At 50.4% G+C, this 18504-nt stretch overlaps 3 protein-coding genes across 22 annotated transcripts in view; 2 read left to right on the plus strand and 1 right to left on the minus strand.

Moving 5' to 3' along the window:
• Window positions 1–1445, minus strand: part of TTC31 (tetratricopeptide repeat domain 31) — a 26192-nt gene extending 24747 nt beyond the window's left edge. For 15 of the 19 annotated variants that reach the window (XM_019020893.4, XM_063695769.1, XM_055378127.2 and 12 more), the window contains exons 1-2: window positions 1323–1445; window positions 1048–1136 (exon numbers count right to left, since the gene is read on the minus strand). In XM_019020893.4, coding sequence (XP_018876438.1) covers window positions 1048–1136; window positions 1323–1362 — 129 coding nt within the window. In that variant the 5' untranslated portion in view covers window positions 1363–1445. The remainder of the gene's footprint in view (window positions 1–1047; window positions 1137–1322) is intronic. The other 4 variants (XM_055378131.2, XM_019020895.4, XM_063695770.1 and 1 more) reach the window with 4 other exon arrangements.
• CCDC142 (coiled-coil domain containing 142) lies at window positions 1432–10688 on the plus strand. Of its 2 annotated transcripts, none has more exons than XM_004029469.5 (9): window positions 1432–2641; window positions 2921–3007; window positions 3087–3236; window positions 3373–3503; window positions 3577–3690; window positions 8710–8824; window positions 9034–9211; window positions 9321–9520; window positions 9634–10688. In XM_004029469.5, exons 1-9 carry the CDS (start codon window positions 1621–1623, stop codon window positions 9888–9890), a joined length of 2253 nt encoding a protein of 750 aa, XP_004029518.1. In that variant the 5' UTR covers window positions 1432–1620; the 3' UTR covers window positions 9891–10688. The 2 variants fall into 2 exon arrangements, with proteins under 2 accessions (XP_004029518.1, XP_004029519.1); XM_004029470.5 differs by having other exon boundaries at window positions 1621–2641; window positions 3394–3503.
• Window positions 10689–11391: 703 nt separating this feature from the next.
• Window positions 11392–12447, plus strand: MRPL53 (mitochondrial ribosomal protein L53). Its single transcript, XM_004029467.5, has 3 exons — window positions 11392–11858; window positions 11957–12069; window positions 12177–12447. Exons 1-3 carry the CDS (start codon window positions 11767–11769, stop codon window positions 12308–12310), a joined length of 339 nt encoding a protein of 112 aa, XP_004029516.2. The 5' UTR covers window positions 11392–11766; the 3' UTR covers window positions 12311–12447.
• Window positions 12448–18504: the final 6057 nt, after the last annotated feature.

Genomic DNA, 18504 nt, shown 5'->3' on the forward strand with positions numbered 1-18504 from the left:
ACCAAAAAACAAAAAAACTCTGTTGCCTACTTGAGAACATCCAAACCCCTGTGCTAAGTCAAAGCCTTTCAAGCCATCTGCTGCCTTCTCTCCCACCCCATCTGTTACTGTGCCAACCAAATTCTCTACTCTGGTCTCACTTTGGTAAAGTTCTCTCAACTTTTCCTCGTTTTACTGTCTTTGCTCACACTGTCCCATCTATAAAAAGATATTTTTTCTTTTTTTTTGAAATGGAGTCTCCCTCTGTTGCCCAGGCTGGAGTGCAGTGATGTGATCTCGGCTCACTGCAACCTCTGCCTCCCGGGTTCAAGCGATTCTCCTGCCTCAGTAACCCCAGTGACTGGGATTACAGGCGCACACCACCACGCCCAGCTAGTTTTTTGTATTTTTGGTAGAGATGGCGTTTCACTATGTTGGCCAGGCTGGTCTCGAACTCCCGACCTCAAGTGATCCGCCCCCCTAGGCCTCCCAAAGTGCTGAGATTACAGGTGTGAGCCACTGGGCCCGGCTTTTTTTTTTTTTTAGACAGAGTCTCACCGTTCCCCAGGCTGGAGTGCAGTGGCACGATCATGGTTCACTGAAACCTTGACCTCCCGCGCTGAAGAGATCCCCCACCCACCACGCGGGCTAAATTTTTTAAAAACATTTTTGTAGAGATGGGGTCTCACTATGTTGCCCAGGCTGGTCTCTAACTCCTGGGTTCAAGCAATCCTCCCGTCTCAGCTTCCCAAAGTGTTGAGATTACAGGCACAAGCCACCGCGCCCGGCCTCCATCTTTTCCCAAGGAACTGGTACCCACTCCCTAATCCTCAACTCAGAGACCCTTGTCTGCTCAATTCTACCCACTTCGAGCATCTGTTACATCATCCTCCTGATCCCCTGCCCCTCACTTGCCTAAGATCCTCAAGGGCATGGCCGGAGACTACAACTCCCCAAAGCCTCCAGAGCCCCGTCTGGCGCCCATCCGTCGCGGGTTTCTGCACAGCTGACTTCAAAGAGGCGTGACCAAAATGAGCAGGACTGGGGGAAACTGGGGGTCGCTTTTACCTCTTCGCCGTAATCCTCTGGTCCGAATTCCTTGCAAAGTTTGGGTACAGCAGCGACCTCCAGTGGGCAGCTGGGCCGTAGAGGGCAGTCTACAGGAAAGGAAGGCGGAACCTCGTCAGCGGGCTCGGGACAGATGGGCTAGAGTCCTCCCCACTCTACCCTCGACTCTCCGCCCTCTGCATAAAATCCTACTCGAAACGTTCAGACCACAGGTGGTCCCAAGAGGGGCTGCCTCTGCCCTCCTAGACCCCCAATGGTCTTGTCATACCGCTCACCTAGCTTGATCCGCCCGACAGTCTTCGGAATCGGCGCCATCGCATCTACAGTGACCCGGAAATGAAAGGTAGTCTAGTATTTGATACCAGCCAAAGGGCGGGGTGGGACAGAGTAGGCGGCCATGTTTGTTAGGGGCAGAAACCTCCCATTACGGAGCACGAGAGAGTCCATGAAGGTCCCCGCGACTCCCGGACTGGAGAAAACGGCTCTTGCGATGGGGCGAAGTCCGAGCTGCGGCGGGCGTTGGTCCGTGCAGGGAAGTGGGAATCGTTAGGTTCGTTCCAGACCCGCCGCCCCATGGCCCAGGCGTCTCGCTCTGGTAGCCTGCCTCCACTCGTTATCGTGCCCCCGCTGAGGGCGCAACCCGGGGGCACTGGGGAGGAGCAGTGGGAGAGAAGTCGAACGGGCGGTCTTCGCTGGGAGGTTCACTGCTGGCCGAGCGGAACTTCTGGAGGGACGCCGTGGTGGCCGACGCCGGCAGATGTGAGCGAGGACTACGAGGTTGATGCTGCGGCCTGGAGGCGGGGGCCCGCAGGTGGCGGCCCGATCCCTCCCGCGCTGCAGCGTCTCCGGGCGGTGTTGCTGCGGCTGCATCGCGAGCGGGAGCAGCTCCTCCAGGCCCGAGACTGCGCCTACCACCTACAGTCGGCTGTGCGACTCGTGAAGACCCTGAGTCCTGGCTCGCCATCCGGCGGCCCTAGCCCCTTGCCCCAGTGGTGCCGCGACCTGCAGCTGCACCCTTCCCAAGGGGCAGTCCTGCGAATCGGCCCTTGGGAGACTCTCGAGCCGCTGCTGCTAGCGCGCCCCATCGGACTAGCCGCCCAGTGCCTGGAGGCTGTCATCGAGATGCAGCTTCGCGCTCTCGGCCGGGAGCCCGCTAGCCCGGGCCTGTCGTCCCAACTCGCCGAGCTGCTCTTTGCACTTCCCGCCTACCACACGCTACAGAGAAAAGCCTTGAGCCACGTCCCAGGGGCCGCACGTCCTTTCCCCACGTCCCGCGTGCTCCGCCTCTTGACGGGGGAGCGGGGTTGCCAGGTGGCAAGTCGGCTGGACGAGGCGCTCCAAGGATCGGCGTTGAGGGACCAGCTCCGCAGGCGGTGCCAAGAGGAGGGGGATCTGCTACCAGGGCTGCTGGGCCTGGTGGGGGGCGTGGCGGGTTCAGCCAGCTGTGGACTAGGGCTCGGAGGGGCTGGAGCCTTGTGGAGCCAATACTGGACCCTGCTGTGGGCAGCCTGTGCTCAGAGTCTGGACCTAAATCTGGGACCCTGGAGGGACCCCAGGGCAACAGCGCAACAGCTGAGTCAGGCACTGGGTCAGGGTGAGTGACGGGCTTCGGTGGGCGTTTGGGAAGGCTGGGGTCTCTTCCTTCCCCTTGGCCAACTCACTGACCTGCCATCCTGAAGGCAAAAGCGGGCCCTTTAGAAAGAACATCCCTGGGTTCAGACTATAGCTTCTGAACTTTCAAGGCAAAGTCTTGCTTTTCCACCCCAGTCCCGAGTCTTGGAGGAAGCATGCCTTCTTGCCTCATCATTGAGTGGGCAGGGGTTGTGGAAAGTGAGACCTTGTTTTCAGGCGCCAGAGTCATTTCTCCCACTAGCATCCCTGCCTCAGGAGTGTGAGAAGGAGCTGGCATCTTTGTGTCACAGACTACTTCATCAGTCGCTTATCTGGAGCTGGGACCAAGGTGAGAAGGAAGGGGCACTGGGGGTGACATACGTCCCAGGTTACCGCTTCCCCACCACACTATACTCTCTCATCCTCAGGTTTCTGCCAGGCCTTGGGATCAGCTCTTGGGGGTCAGAGCAGCCTTCCCACATCCTCTGGCACTGCTGAACTTTTGCAGCAGCTCTTTCCTCCTCTCTTGGATGCCCTTCGAGAGCCCAGGTTACGACGGATTTTCTGCCAGCCTGCAGGTGAGACAAGGGGCTGGGTCTGGGGAGACAGAGCAGTTGAGGATATCTCTTTTCTTTCACTCTGTTCTGAAGTCTGCCTCTTCCCAAAGGTACTCCATGACCCCTAAGATACTCACTGTGCTGCTCAAATCCCCAGATCCTGCGCCTGTCGCCCTAGGTCTCTGTACCCTTCAGACCACCTTGCTCTGGTTCCTGGGCAGAGCTCAGCAGTACTTGGCAGCATGGGACCCAGCTTCCTTCCTGCTCCTGATCCAAAAGGACTTACCTGTGAGTGGCTGGGGAGTAGGGAGGGGAGCAGCCTGAGCTAGGCTGAGCCCTCACTCCCTGTTTCCACCCAAAGCCTCTGTTGCATGAGGCAGAAGCTTTGTCTAGCCTGGCCTCAGAGGAAAGCTTAGCTCTGGAAGTGGAGCAGCAGCTGGGCCTGGAGATCCAGAAGCTGACTGCACAGATCCAGGTGAGAACAGGGGCCTCAACAGTGGCAGTGTAAGACCCTATGTTCTGTGCCAAGTATCGGGGGTGGGAAGAGTCGAACATCTCAGTAACTTGGAATCTCCTTGGAGTCTCTGCTAAATGTATCTTTTTTTGCTCTGTTCATTTTTTGTTCTCTTTAACTTTTTTTTTTTTTTTGAGACAGGGTCTCACTTTGTCACCCAGGCTGGAGTGCAGTGGCACAATCTCAGCTCACTGCAGCCTCTACCTTCTGGGCTCAAACGGTCCTCCCACCTCAGCCTCCCTAGTAGCTGAGACTACAAGCTTGTGCCACCACACGTGGCTAACTTTTGTATTTTTTTAGTAGAGACAGGGTTTCACCATGTTGCCCAATCTGGTCTCGGACCCTTGAGCTCAAGTGATCCATCCACCTTGGTCTCCCAAAGTGCTGGGATTACAGGCATGCGCCACCATGCCTGGCCCCTTTAACATTTTACTATGGAAAATTTCAAACATGTACAAATGTAGAGAGAGGTGTATAATGGACTCCCTTATGTCTATCACCAAGCATTTAACAATTATCAACTCATGGTCAATTTCATCTGTGTATCCCCTACCCTCTCCCCAGTAATGCCAGACTCTCGTTTTTGATGGCAACAGCGGATCATTGCCTCCATTCATTATTTCATTAGAGGTTGTAAAGTGGTAACATTTCAATTCTCATCATTCCTACTTCATTTATGAGTTGGATTACTCCTATGAAGAAAAACTTGCCTTCATTAATGATTTGGTTACTCTTAGGTATATTTTAGAGAGAAAATTCAGGATAAATGATTGCATCTTTCTCTTTACTTACCAGTTATCGGTACATTTCTCCTCTCTTAAAAGTTTAATTTGTATTTTTATTAATGCTTTGGGAGGCCAAGGCAAGAGGATTGCTTGAGGCCAGGAGTTCGAGACCACCAGGGGCAACATAGCGAGACCACCCTAGGCAACACAGACCCCCATCTCTCCAAAAATTAAAAAATTTAGCTGAGCATGGTGGCATGTGCCTGTAGTCCCAGCTACTTGGGAGGCTGAGGCAAGAGGATCGTTTGAGCCCAGGAGGTCAAGGCTGCAGTAAGCTGTGATAGCCACTGCATTCCAGCCAGCCTAGGCAATACAGTGAGAGACCCTGTCTCAAAAAATAAAATAGTGCATGTCTATAGTTTAAAAAGTGAAATAGAATATTATTTTATAAAACTAATGAAAAAATAGCACTTTGTTTGCCCTCACTCACCTCTGATTTCTATTTCACAGTAGTAACCTTCATCCATGTTTGCCTCTTTCTCCTAACATTTTCTTATATATTTACGAATAAAGCCATTATACTTTTTCTTCCCCATTTTGCACATTTATCTATTCCTATGTGGAAGATGTCTGTTTTTTTGTTTTCCTGCTCAGTTTTCTCCTCTTTGCCCTGAATAGGGGTGTGGCTGTAGAGTTCAGTCCTTAACTCTCTGCTTTTCTCTCAGTATTCCTGCTTACCCACAGTGTCTTACTGCTGTGAACTCCCGGGTTCAGTCTTTCTGGCTCCCAGAGTTCTTTTTTTTCTAAGATGGGGTCTCACTGTCACCCAGGCTGGAGTGCAGTTATGTGATCTTGGCTCACTGCAACCTCCACCTCCTGGGCTCAAGCAATCCTCCCACCTCAGCCTCCTGAGTAGCTGGAACCACAGGTGGAAGCCACAATGCCCAGCTACTTTTTTTTTTTTTTTTTTTTTGAGACGGCGTCTCACTCTGTCACCCAGGCTGGAGTGCAGTGGCGTGATCTCCACTCACTGCAACCTCCACCTCTCAGGTTCAAGTGATTCTCCTGCCTCAGCCTCCTGAGTGGCTGGGATTACAGGCGCCTGCCACCACACCCAGCTAGTTTTTGTATTTTTAGTAGAGATGGGTTTCACCATGTTGGCCAGGCTGGTCTGGAACCCCTGACCTCAGGTTGATCCACCCACCTCAGCCTCCCAAAGTGCTGGGATTATAGGTGTGAGCCACCACACCCGGCCAATGCCCAGCTACTTAAAAAATTTTTTTTTTGTAGAGACAAGGTTTTGCCATGTTGCCCAGGCTGGTCTTGAACCCTTTTTAAAAATATTTTTAAAAAACTTTTTTGGGAGGCCGAGGTGGGTGGATCGCCTGAGGTCAGGAGTTCAAGACCAGCCTGCCCAACATGGTGAAACCCCGTCTCTACTAAAAATACAAAAAAGTAGCCGGTATGGTGGCAGGTGCCTGTAATCCTAGCTAGTTGGGAGGCTGAGGCAGGAGAATCACTTGAACCCAGGAGGCGGAAGTTGCAGTGAGCTAAGATAGCGCCATTGCACTCCAGCCTGGGCAACAAGAACAAAAATTCTGTCTCAAAAAAAAAAAAAGAAAACAAAAAAATTTTTTGGCCAGGTGCAGTGGCTCACACCTGTAATCCCAGCACTTTGGGAAACCGAGGCAGGTGGATCATCTGAGGTTAGGAGATCAAGACCGGCCTGGCCAACATGGTGAAACCCTGTCTCTTCTAAAAATACAAAAATTAGCTGGACATTGTGGTGCACACCTGTAATCCCAGCTCCTCGGGAGGCTGAGGCAGGAGAATCACTTGAATCCGGGAGGCGGAGGTTCCAGTGAGTCGAGAGCGTGCCATTGCATTCCAGCCTGGGCAACAGAGTGAGACTCAAAAAAAAAAAAAGTATATATATATTTTATTTATATTATATCTATATCTATATGTATTTTATTTATATTATATCTATTTATATATATATATATATTTTTTTTTTTTAAATTAAAAGTTTGGCTCGCGACATAGCCCTCAGGAGATCCTGAGAACATGTGCCCTGTTGTTGAACTCTTGAGCTCAAGCAATCCACTGCCTTGGCCTCCCAAAGTTCTGGGATTACAGGCATGAGCCTCCACACCCAGCCTGGCTCCCAGAGTTCTAGTTAAACATCTGCATTTGCCTGTTGGGCATTTCTACCTCAGTTTACTGCTGTCTACTTAAACTCAACATGCCCCAGAGCAGGCTCATCATGAGTACTGCACACAGTGATGGTCATAGAGCCCTGAGGAAGGAAGGCTATAGTGGGCATGTGGTTAAAGAAGGCTCCATACATGGCCTATGGCTGGAGATGGTGGCTGGGAAGCCTCAGAGGAGTGGCTGGGGTTACTGGAAGTGGGCAGTTTGTAGATCCTTGTGGGGGTAGCAGAGAGGTGGCCTTACCAGAGCAGAGGTTCCTTTTGTGGGTATGTTCACTGGGGTTGGGTGTGGGGGTAGGGTAGTAAGAAATTTGGCATCAAATTGTGGAGGGCATGAACACCAGCCCCAACAATTTGCGCTTTACCTCATAAGTGAGGGGGTGACATTTTAAGAGCAGAAGGGTGTAATCCCAGCATTTTGGGAGGCCGAGATGGGTGGATAACTTGAGGTCAGGAGTTTGTGACCAGCCTGGCCAACATGGTAAAACCCCATCTCTACTAAAAATATAAAAATTAGCCAGGCATGGTGACGGGTGCCTGTAATCCCAGCTGCTCAGAGGCTGAGGCATGAGAATCGGTTGAACCCGGGAGGCAGAGGTTGCAGTGATCTGAGATTGTGCAACTGCACTCCAGCCTGGGCAATAAGAGCGAAACTTGGTCTCAAAAAAAAAAAAAAGAGGCATTGTGAGTTTTCTCCCTGTTTGGACTGTAAAATCCCAGTGGGTCGGGGAGAGACTGTCACATACTCTGCACCTTGTATTCCCTCAGTATTGAGTACAGAGGCTCCTAACAAAAGTCCATTGACAAAAGGGCAATTTCCTTGACATAAATAAGGGAGGAGAAGGGGGCTTGCATTTACTGGAGAAGAGAGGAAGATTTGGTTGTCAGATGTGCCAGGAGCCATATGGGCTCCACTCCATGTCTGGCCGCCCCCAGGTCTATCCTGTCTTCAGGCTCCCTGGCATCTACCATTTCTTTACAGAGCAGCTGCCATTAACCACATTTACTGGGGTTCCTCTCCCTCAAGATGGGCTGTAGAGCAGAAACCAGCTTTATTGCTGTGTTCTCTCCCTCCAAAAACAACCTATCAAACCAAAGAAACAAAACCAGCATATAGGCCTTTTCTTGCTTTATGGGTTATATTGCTCTGGAGTGGGCTGTGAAGAATAATAATATATAATAATGCCTTTCAATGTAAGGACATTCCAAAACTTCCTGAGTCTCAGAACGTTCAAATAGTCATTGCTTCTGGTTTACATACAGTTCTTGTCTTCCTTTTGTAGGTGATAACCAAAAGATCATTGTAGGCTGGGTGTAGTGGCTTAGTGGCTCACATCTGTAATCCCAGCACTTTGGCAGGCAGAGGCAGGCAGATCACCTGAGGTCAGGAGTTTGAGACCAGCCTGACCAACATGGCAAAACCTTGTCCTTACTAAAAATACAAAAATTAGCTGGGTGTGGTGGTGCACTCCTGTAGTCCCACCTACTTGGGAGCCTGAGGCAGGAGAATCACTTGAACCCGGGAGGCAGAGGTTGCAGTGCGCCAAGATCACACCACTGCACTCCAGTCTGGGTGACAGAGCAAGACTCTGTCTCAAAAATAAAAGGTCATTGTAATTCCCCTTTCTTCCCTCAATTTCTGCCCATCGCAGATCATACAATCCCTCTTTCTGGCATATGCTCTGTGTGTGTGTGTGTGTGTGTGTGTGTGTGTGTGTGTGTGTTGCAGGGGTGGGGGCAGGGTATGTCTTTCTTTTTCCTTAAAGCTCTTGTATAGTAAAATTAACCTCAAGGATTTTCCATCTTTTGAACCAAGCTGGGGAGAGCAAGGTAATCCTAGGGCAGTTGTTCATAATTTGGGTCCAGACCTCTTGGAAAACCCAATGACAACTATGGCATTGCTCCTCAAAAAATGGCCAGGCATACACAACCATGCAACAATTCTGGGGTTTTATGGATGTCAAGTTGGACATAGAGCTCCTTAGATATAGAGGATCATCATAATTTGACAAGCCCCTTTTACTTTCTCCCTATCCCTACAGCTCCTGCCTGAAGAGTCACTAAGTGTCTTTTCTCAAGAATGTCATAAACAAGCCATGCAAGGTTTCAAGCTCTACATGCCACGGGGTCGGTACTGGCGGCTTCGTCTCTGTCCTGGTAACTCCTCATCCCAGCTTCTCCTTCCAGAGTTCCAAGGGGGTAATAGTGTCTCAGCCCTTCCAAATTCCGGTTCCCCTCCACTGTCTCCATCCTTGTCCTCAGCTTCTGTGCCCTTCCCTCCTGAAATCCTACCCTCTTCTCCCAAACACTCCATTTAGGGGTTCAATGGATCTCCACAGTCTTATATTCTGTCTTCTCTATTCCAGAACTTCCCAGTGCTCCTAGTGAGTATGCTGGTTTAGTGGTCCGCACTGTACTGGAGCCTGTGTTGCAAGGATTGCAAGGGTTGCCACCTCAAGCCCAGGCCCCTGCCCTTGGTCAGGCTCTGACAGCCATCGTGGGTGCCTGGCTTGACCACATTCTTACCCATGGGATTCGGTTCAGGTCAGGAGTAAAGGCGGAAGTGGCAGGGGGTGAATGGAACTGGGAAAAGAAAGGGGATAAGTGGGAGAGGCAGGAGGGTCAAGTGGCCATACTGTACCTCTGCCTTCAGCCTGCAGGGAGCGCTGCAGCTCAAACAAGACTTTGGTGTGGTCAGGGAGTTGCTGGAAGAGGAGCAGTGGAGCCTGTCCCCTGATCTCCGCCAGACCCTGCTCATGCTCAGCATCTTCCAGCAGCTGGATGGGGCCCTGCTGTGTCTGTTGCAGCAGCCCCTGCCCAAGTCTCAAGTCCACAGGAGGCCCCCCTGTTGCTGTGAGTCACTCCCCTTCGCTCACTGCTTTGTGTGTCCCAAACCCCATTCTCACCATTAATCTGGCTTCAGTATATCCCCAGCAGCCACCTACCTTCCACTCCTGCCTTACCAGGTGCTTGTCGGGAGGTCCAGACCACGAAATTGCCTAGCAGCTGCCTCAATAGCCTGGAGAGCTTGGAGCCCCGCCTCCAGCCTGGAACATCTCCAGCCCAGACAGGTCAGCTGCAAAGCACACTAGGAGGAGGGGGACCTAGCCCGGAGGGCTACCTGGTGGGAAATCAGCAGGCCTGGCTTGCCCTCAGGCAACACCAGCGACCCCGTTGGCACCTGCCGTTTTTCTCCTGCCTGGGAACCAGTCCTGAATCCTAAGGAGCCTGGGACCAGAAGCCAGAAAGTTAAGAGCTCCCCATCTCTAGCTGGAAAATGCAGACATTTGGAATTGCATATTAAGGAAGCCCAGAACTGGAAGCTTGGAGGAAAGCATACTGGAGAATAAGCTACAAAGAGCCTGGGCTTAAGAATCCAAGATTAGGGGCTGGGCGCAGTGGCTCACGCCTGTAATCCCAGCACTTTGGGAGGCCGAGGCAGGCGGATCATGAGGTCAGGAGATCAAGACCATCCTGGCTAACACGGTGAAACCCTGTTTCCACTAAAAATACAAAAAATTAGCTGGGCGTGGTGGCGGGCGCCTGTAGTCCCAGCTACTCGGGAGGCTGAGGCAGGAGAATGGTGTGAACCTGGGAGGCAGAGCTTGCAGTGAGCCGAGATCCAGCCACAGCACTCCAGCCTGGGTGACAGAGCAAGACTCTGTCTCAAAAAAATAAAAATAAAAATAAAAATAAATCCAAGATTAGGCAGGGCATGGTGGCTCACACCTATAATCCCAGCACTTTGGGAGGCTGAGGCAGGCGGATCACCTGAGGTCGGGAGTTCCAGACCAGCCTGACCAACATGGAGAAACCCCGTCTCTACTAAAAATACAAAATTAGCCAGGCGTGGTGGCGCATGCCTGTAATCCCAGCTACTCGGGAGGCTGAGGCAGGAGAATCGCTTGAACCTAGGAGGCGAAGGTTGCGGAGAGCCGAGATTGTGCCATTGCACTCCAGCCTGGGCAACAAGGGCAAAACTTCGTCTCAAAAAAAAAAAAATCCAAGATCACTCCAGCACCTGGAATCCAGAGTAAAGAGCAAGACCATAGCCTGGAACCTGAAGGTCAGACCCTTGGGAGGTTCAGGCCTAGTTCCATCACTGAAGATATCTCAGGGATAAAGAGTTGAGTGCTCGGCCAGGTGAGGGGGCTCACGCCTGTAATCCCAGCACTTTGGGAGGCCGAGAGGGGCGGATCACGAGGTCCGATCAAGACCATCCTGGCTAAGGCGGTGAAACCCCGCCTCTACTAAAAATACAAAAAATTAGCCGGGCGTGGTGGCACGCGCCTGTAGTCCCAGCTACTCGGGAGGCTGAGGCAGGAGAATCGCTTGAACCCGGGAGGCAGAGATTGCAGTGAGCCGAGATCGCGCCACTGCACTCCAGCCTGGGCAACAAGAGCAAAACTTCGTCTCGAAAAAAGAAAAAGAAAACGGGCTAGAATGCACTTCAACTTAAGTCCTGGGAGCTACGCTAATTCATGGGGAACCACAGAGGTTTAATAGGCATTTCTATACCTGGATCAGCCCCAAGGACAGTATTACCCTGTACTGCCCTTCCTATTACTATTTTCAGTCATTTACGAATATTGGGCTGTAGTACTTTCACGTTTAAGCTTTGGCTATTCAGAGCTCACTGTGTTTAATCTTCAGTTACCTGAATGGTGTTTACCTTCTGGTGTGGATCATCCCGGCTTGTGTTAGTGCTCTCTCTTTGGAAGAAGCCAGGATTTAAGATCGAGTTAGCCTAGATGTGGCCCAGCAGGGTACAGAAGGGGAAAGGCTGCAGAAAACGGGCGTATTTTCGTGCAAAGAGGTTTTTGCGCCATTTATTTATGGTTTTCACCGTCGTATGAGAGGACTATTAATGATAGGCTGTATTTGCTGACAGCCTACGTTGGGCTCCCCCATGCGTTGTGCCGAAACCACCTCTTTCTTTCCTGCCTTCCTCCGCCTGGGCCAGGGAGCCCAGAGCTGCGGTTCGCAGGCCTGGTAGGCAGCCGGCGGCCGGAAGTCTATCCCGCAGAAGCGCAGCCATTCACGGCCTCACGCAATGCGACACTTCCGCCTGCACGAGTTCTTCCGGGGCGGAGGTCACCATGGCAGCTGCCTTGGCTCGGCTTGGTCTGCGGCCTGTCAAACAGGTTCGGGTTCAATTCTGTCCCTTCGAGAAAAACGTGGAATCGACGAGGTACGAAGGGGAAGTGGGTAGAAGCGGGAAGTGGTGCGCCTTCCTTCAGCCGGGGCTTTAAGCCCTCAGCTTGGCGCTCCTCTGTTTTTCCACCGTAGGACCTTCCTGCAGGCGGTGAGCAGTGAGAAGGTCCGCTCCACTAATCTCAACTGCCCAGTGATTGCGGACGTGAGGCATGACGGCTCCGAGCCCTGCGTGGACGTGCTATTCGGTGGGCTTGGTGGAGAGACGGGCAGGAGGGAACAGCGAGCAGCCCGCGCGCCCCTAAGCCCCAGCACTGCGGTCCCTCCCTGTCTCACTCGTTTGTTTCTTCCCCAGGAGACGGGCATCGCCTGATTATGCGCGGCGCTCATCTCACCGCTCTGGAAATGCTCACCGCCTTCGCCTCCCACATCCGGGCCAGGGACGCGGCGGGTAGCGGGGACAAGCCGGGCGCTGATACTGGTCGCTGACAGCGCCAAAGAGACCAACAAGATGATTTTAGCGTGGACTAGGACACCTAACCTAAGAAGAGTTTCACTTAATCATTCAAACCACTATCTGGAGGGCCACGGAGCGCAAAATAAAGTTTAAAACCCTGCTACCACAATGTTTCTGGAACAAGACTAGATCAGAGAGGTGTCTGGATGAACCTGAATTTATTTCACTTTCTTACTATCACTCACTGCTTAACCCTTTTGAAGTTGGCTTCTGGCTTCTCCTACCACTCACTCAAGGTACCTCTTTTTTTTTTTTTTTTTTTTTTGAGACTGGTCTGTTTCTGTCGCTCAGGCTGGAGTGCAGTGGCATGATTCTAGCTCACTGTAACCTGGGCTTAGCCGAACCTCCCAAGTAGCTGGGAAGTTGGGACTACAGGCACGCGCCACGCGCCACCACGTTTAGTTAATTTTTAAATTTTTTTGTAGAGAAGGGTTTTCACTATGTTTCCCAGGCTGGTCTTGAAGTTCTGGGCTCAAGTGATCCTCCCACCTTGGCTTCCCAAAGTGTTGGGCGTGAGCTACTGTGCCCAGCCCTCTTACTTTTACCAAATCTTGTGTGAAAGAACACTGATAGGCTGAGCGCGGTGGCTCACATCTGTAATCGCAGCACTTTAGGAGGCCGAGTCAGGCAGATCACCTGCTTGGAGAAACCCCACCTCTACTAGAAAATACAAAAAAATTAGCTGGGTGTGGTGGCACAAGCCTGTAATCCCAGCTACTCGGGAGGCCGAGCGAGGCAAGAGAATCGCTCGAATCCAGGAGGTGGAGGTTGAAGTAGGCCGAGGTCACACCACTGCACTCCAGCCTGAGCAACAGAGTGAGACTCTGTCTCAAAAAAAAAAAAAAAAAAGAACACTAACAGAGTGCTGTTTTTTCAGCTCTCATCGTTCTATCCCAGTTCCATCTTTTTTTTTTTTTTTTTAAATAGAGGTGGGGTTTTGTCCTGTTGCATGGGCTGGTCTCTAACTCTTGGACACAAGTGATCCTCCTGCCTCGGCCTCCCAAAGTGCTGGGTTCACAGGCGTGAGCCACCAACGCCTGGCCACATCTACAACTCTTGTTTGTTTTTGAGACAGAGTCTCACTCTGTCACCCAGACTGGAGTGCAGTGGCGTGACCTTGGCTCACTGCAGCCTCCGCCTCCCGGGTTCCAGTGATTCTCCTGCTTCAGCCTCCTGGGTGGCTGGGATTACAGGCATGTGCCACCACGCCTGGCTGATTTTTGTATTTTCAGTAGAGATGGGGCTTTGCCATGTCAGCCAGGCTGTCCTCAAACTCTTGATCCGCCCCCTCGGCTTCCCAAAGTGCTGGGATTACAGGCATGAGCCACTGTGCCCGGCCTGCAACTCTTAAGTCACCCATTTGTGGAACTTCTCTCCCTCTTGGGTCCTTTTTCTTTTCAACCACACAGGTGTTCTACCTTCGTTCTTTTTCTTCTCTATTTTTTTCTGGGGCATCTCATCCTCTTTCACAACTGGAATTACACCTTCTGGGGTTAAACTATTTCTGTTTGGTTCTAATCCCAACTTCTATGCTATAGTCAGGTTACCTGCTACCAATTTCCTCCAAATCCCACCAACTCTTCTTTGTATAAAATAGAATTGATAATCTCACATACACATATACTTGCCTCTCTTCCCTGACTTACCCATTCCTTTTTAAAAACAGGCACTTCAGCTACTCAGCCACCTGGGCTGGAAACCACAGTGTTCTCTAGTTCTGTTCCTTTCCATTCTCTGCATATCTGGTCACTCAGTTCAGAATATTCTGTCTTCTAAAAAAGTGCCTGAAAGTTGGGCAAGGTGGCTCATACTTGTAGTCCCACCTACTCAGAAGGCTGAGACAGGAGGATCCTTTGAGCCTAAGAGTTCAAGGCTAGAGTGAGCTGTGGTTGCACCACTGCACTCTAGCCTGGTGACAGAGCAAGACACTGTCTCAAAAACAAAACTTCTGAAGTGATCTCTCCATTCCCATTCACTCTATTCATCATTATTGCATTCTGCTACCCAGTCTATTTCCTAAATATTTTTGCTGCCACTTAATTTTATCCTTCCAAAACATGCGATGGGTTTTATCTCTCACTACTCCCTGTTTAAGAAAACAGTGCCGGCCGGGCACGGTGCCTCACGCCTGTAATCCCAGCACTTTGGGATTTGGCCGAGGTGGGTGGATCATGAGGTCAGGAGTTCGAGACCAGCCCAACCAACATGGTGAAACCTCATCTCTATTAAAAATACAAAAATTAGCCGGGCGTGGTGGCAGTTGCCTGTAATCCCAGCTACTCAGGAGGCTGAGGCAGGAGAATTGCTTGAACCCAAGAGGTGGAGGTTACAGTGAGCCGATACTGCACCACTGCATTCCAGCCTGGGTGACAGAGCAAGACTCCGTCTCAAAAAAAAGAAAAAACATTGCCTAAACTTTTTCATACTTCCTCAACACTCATTAGTGTGGACCATGCAATCAATTTAGGGAGTTAAACCAATTTTTTTTTTTTTTTTTAGATAGGGTTTCGCTCTTGTTGCCCAGGCTGGAGTGCAATGGCACAATCTCAGCTCATTGCAACCTCCGCATCCCGGGTTCAAGCAATTCTTCTGCCTCAACCTCACAAGTAGCTGGGATAACAGGCATGCACCACCATGCCTCATTTTGTACTTTTAGTAGAGGGGGTTTCTCCATGTTGGTCAGGCTGGTCTCGAACTCCTGGCCTCAGGTGATCTGCCCACCTCGGCCTCCCAAAGTGCTGGTATTACAGGCATGAGCCACCGCACCCAGCCTAAACCATTCTTAAAAAAAAAAAAAAGTAGGCCGGGTGGAGTGGCTCATGCCTGTAATCCCAGCACTTTGGCAGGCTTTAGCGGGCAGATCACTTGAGGTTGGGAGTTAGAGACCAGCCAGGCCAATATTATGAAACCCTGTCTCTACTAAAAATAAAAAAAAAAATAGCTGGGTGTGGTGGCAGGCACCTGTAATTCCAGGTACTCAGAAGGCTGAGACAGGAGAATCACTTGAACCCAGGAGGTGGAGGCTGCGCTGAGTGGAGATCACGCCACTGCACTCCAGCTCAGTTGATGGAGTGAGACTCTGTCTCAAAAAAAAAAAAAAAAAAAAAGAATAGAATAAAAATTATCAGACTGAGGCTGAGTTCAGTGGCTCATGCCTGTAATCCCATCACTTTGAGAGGCCGACGTGGGCGGAATCACCTGATGTCAGGAGTTCAAGACCAACCTGACCAACACGGTGAAACCCCGTCTCTACTAAAAATACAAAAAATTAGCTGGGCGTGGTGGCGGGCACCTGTAATCCCAGCCACTTGGGAGGCTGAGGCAGGAGAATTGCTTGAACCTGGGAGGTGGAGCTTGCAGTGAGCCGATGGCACCATTGCACTCTAGCCTGGTTGACAAGAGCAAGGCTCCATCTCAAAAAAAAAAAAAAATCAGACTGCATGGCACTTAGAATAGGAAGTTTAAAGAGATTAAGTCATGCTTTATCACCCAGGCTGGAGTGCAGTGGCACAATCGTAGCTCACTGCACCCTCCATCTCCTGGGCTCAAGCAGTCCTCCCGCCTCAGCCTCCCAAGCAGCTGGAATTACAGGCGTGAGCCACCATGCCTGGCCTAATTTTTTTTTTTTTTTTGAGATGGAGTCTTGCTCTGTTGCCCAGGCTGGAGTGCAGTGGAGCACGATCTTAGCTCACTGCAACCTCTGTCTCCTGGGTTCAAGCGATTTCCAGCTAATTTTTGTATTTTCAGTAGAGACAGAGTTTCACCATGTTGGCCAGGCTGGTCAGGAACTCCTGACCTCAAGTAATCCACCCACCTTGGCCTCCCAAAGTGCTAGGATTACAAGAGTAAGCCACTGTGCCCAGCCCTAATTTTTTTTTTTTTTTTTTGAGACGGAGTCTTGCTCTGTCGCCGATGGTGCCATCTCAGCTCACTGCAACCTCTGCCTCCCAGGTTCAAGTGATTATCCTGCCTCAGCCTCCTAAGTAGCTGGGATTACAGGCGCGTGCCACCATGCCCAGCTAATTTTTGTGTTTTTAGTAGAGGCGGGGTTTCACCATGTTGGCCATGCTGGTCTTGAACTCCTAACCTCAGGTGATCCACCCGCCTCAGCCTTCCAAGGTGTTGGGATTACAGGCGTGAGCCACCACACCCGGCCAACCCTAATTTTTAAATTTTTTGTAGATGGGGGGGGGGGTCTCCTCATCTTGTCCAGGCTGGTCTAGAACTCCTGAACTCAAGTGATTCTCCTGCCTTGGCCTCCTAAAGTGCTGTGATTACAGACGTGAGCCACCACACCCAGCTAAAAGTATTCTTTTAGGTAACTTGTTTTAAGTCTGAATCATGTATATAAGTTGTGTGTGTATGTGTATCTGCACATACTGGGTTGCACTATGGAATTATTTCTTATTGTGAGTTGTAGGAAAATGGTTGAAAGCCACTGCTTTAGACACCTTCACAATGCTCAGCTAGGTAACAAAAGATCTGTAGACAGTGGCCTGCTGTGTACTTTGCCAGATACATTTCCCACGACCTTCCTACAGCAGCATTACTATACCTTTTCCCTGTCTAAAAGGGTGCTATCTTCAAAGGACCGTTTTTCCCCTCCCCCTTTAAAAAAGAAAGCTAGGAGGAGGCAGTATAGTGTTGTAATGAGCCAGACTGCTTGGGGTTGAGATCCTAGCTTTGTTCTTATGTAGCTGTATGACTTTAGACAAATTATTTAATCTATCAGTGCTTATTTCATTTGTAAAATGAAAATAATAGTACTTTTCTCATAGGACTGTTAAGGAGATTAAATGAATTAATATCTGTAAAGTGCCTAAAACATTGCTGGGAGTGTAGTAACTGCTGTTATCTAAGAGGCCTTATTTATTCTTTTTTTTTTTTTTTTTTTTTTGAGACAAGAGTTTCGCTCTTGTTGCCCAGGCTGGAGTGCAATGGCACAATCTCGGCTCACTGCAACCTCTGCCTCCCGGGTTCAAGTGATTCTCCTGCTTCAGTGTCACGAGTAGCTGGGATTACAGGCAGGCACCACCATGCCCAGATAATTTTGTATTTTTTAGTAGAGACGGGGTTTCTCCATGTTGGTCAGGCTGATCTTGAACTCCCAACCTCAGGTGATCTGCCCGCCTTTGCCTCTCAAAGTGCTGGGACTACAGGCTTGAGCCACTGCGCCTGCCCTAAGAGGCCTTATTCTAAAGTCAAAAGAACAACCTGGATTTGAGTTCCCCACCTCCATAATTAACTGGCTGTTATTTTGGGTCAGTCTTAACTACTCTCCTCACCTGTAAAAATGGGGGTGGTCTGGCCAGGCGCGGTGGCTCACGCCTGTAATCCCAGCACTTTGGGAGGCCGAGGTGGGTGGATCACCTGAGGTCAGGAGTTCGAGACCAGCCTGGCAAACCTGGTGAAACTCCATCTCTACTAAAAATACAAAAATTAGCTGGGCGTGGTGGTGGGCACCTGTAATCCCAGCTACTCGTGAGGCTGAGGCAGGAGAATCACTTGAACCCTGGAGGCAGAGGTTGCAGTGAGCCGAGATCATGCCATTGCACTCCAGCCTGGTGACAGAGCGAGACTCCGTCTCAAAAAAAAAAAAAAAAAAAAAAATGGGTATGGTTCAACATGCATTGAGTGCTGGCATTGTGCTTCTAGACTGTGAACTTGAGGTTGGGGCCATTTTCTCTGAGTCCCCAGCACCTTGCATAATGCGATATAGGGTGTACAATAAACATTTGTTGAATTTATAAATATTTAGCATCTACCTTATGCCTATAATTGATTAGTACTGTGATACAAAGATGAAAAATGAAACAGGTATGTAATAAGTGCTACAATAAGGATGTCGACAAATGCAACGGTAGCAAGAAAGACAAAAGCAGGACTGACCATTGGGTTTGGTCAGATGATTTCATAAGCAAAAAGTCTACCACTAGTGGAGAGTGGGGCCACAAGTCAGATTATAGTGAAATATAAGTGGTCGTGTTGCATAAAGCATCAGTCTCTCTCTCTCTCTCTCTCTCCCTCCGTCCCTCCCTCCCTCCCTCCATCTCTCTCTCTCTCTTTCTTTTTTTTTTGAAACAGAGTTTCACTCTTGTTGCCCAAACTGGAGTGCAATGGCGCAATATCAGCTCACTGCAACCTCCGCCTCCCAGGTTCAAGCAAT

The sequence above is a fragment of the Gorilla gorilla genome, chromosome 12, assembly GCF_029281585.2.
Source record: "Gorilla gorilla gorilla isolate KB3781 chromosome 12, NHGRI_mGorGor1-v2.1_pri, whole genome shotgun sequence".
NCBI classification, from domain to species: Eukaryota; Metazoa; Chordata; class Mammalia; order Primates; family Hominidae; genus Gorilla; species Gorilla gorilla.

Bases quoted from the DNA above. Each gene is read 5' to 3' on its own strand.
- MRPL53 (XM_004029467.5), top strand. From the start codon at position 11,767: ATGGCAGCTGCCTTGGCTCGGCTTGGTCTGCGGCCTGTCAAACAGGTT. The intron at 11,859-11,956 runs GTACGAAGGGGA...TTTCCACCGTAG, and splicing joins AAAAACGTGGAATCGACGAG to GACCTTCCTGCAGGCGGTGA. The intron at 12,070-12,176 runs GTGGGCTTGGTG...TTTCTTCCCCAG, and splicing joins CTGCGTGGACGTGCTATTCG to GAGACGGGCATCGCCTGATT.
- CCDC142 (XM_004029469.5), top strand. From the start codon at position 1,621: ATGGCCCAGGCGTCTCGCTCTGGTAGCCTGCCTCCACTCGTTATCGTG. The intron at 8,825-9,033 runs GTAACTCCTCAT...TCTCTATTCCAG, and splicing joins GCGGCTTCGTCTCTGTCCTG to AACTTCCCAGTGCTCCTAGT. The intron at 9,521-9,633 runs GTGAGTCACTCC...CTGCCTTACCAG, and splicing joins CAGGAGGCCCCCCTGTTGCT to GTGCTTGTCGGGAGGTCCAG.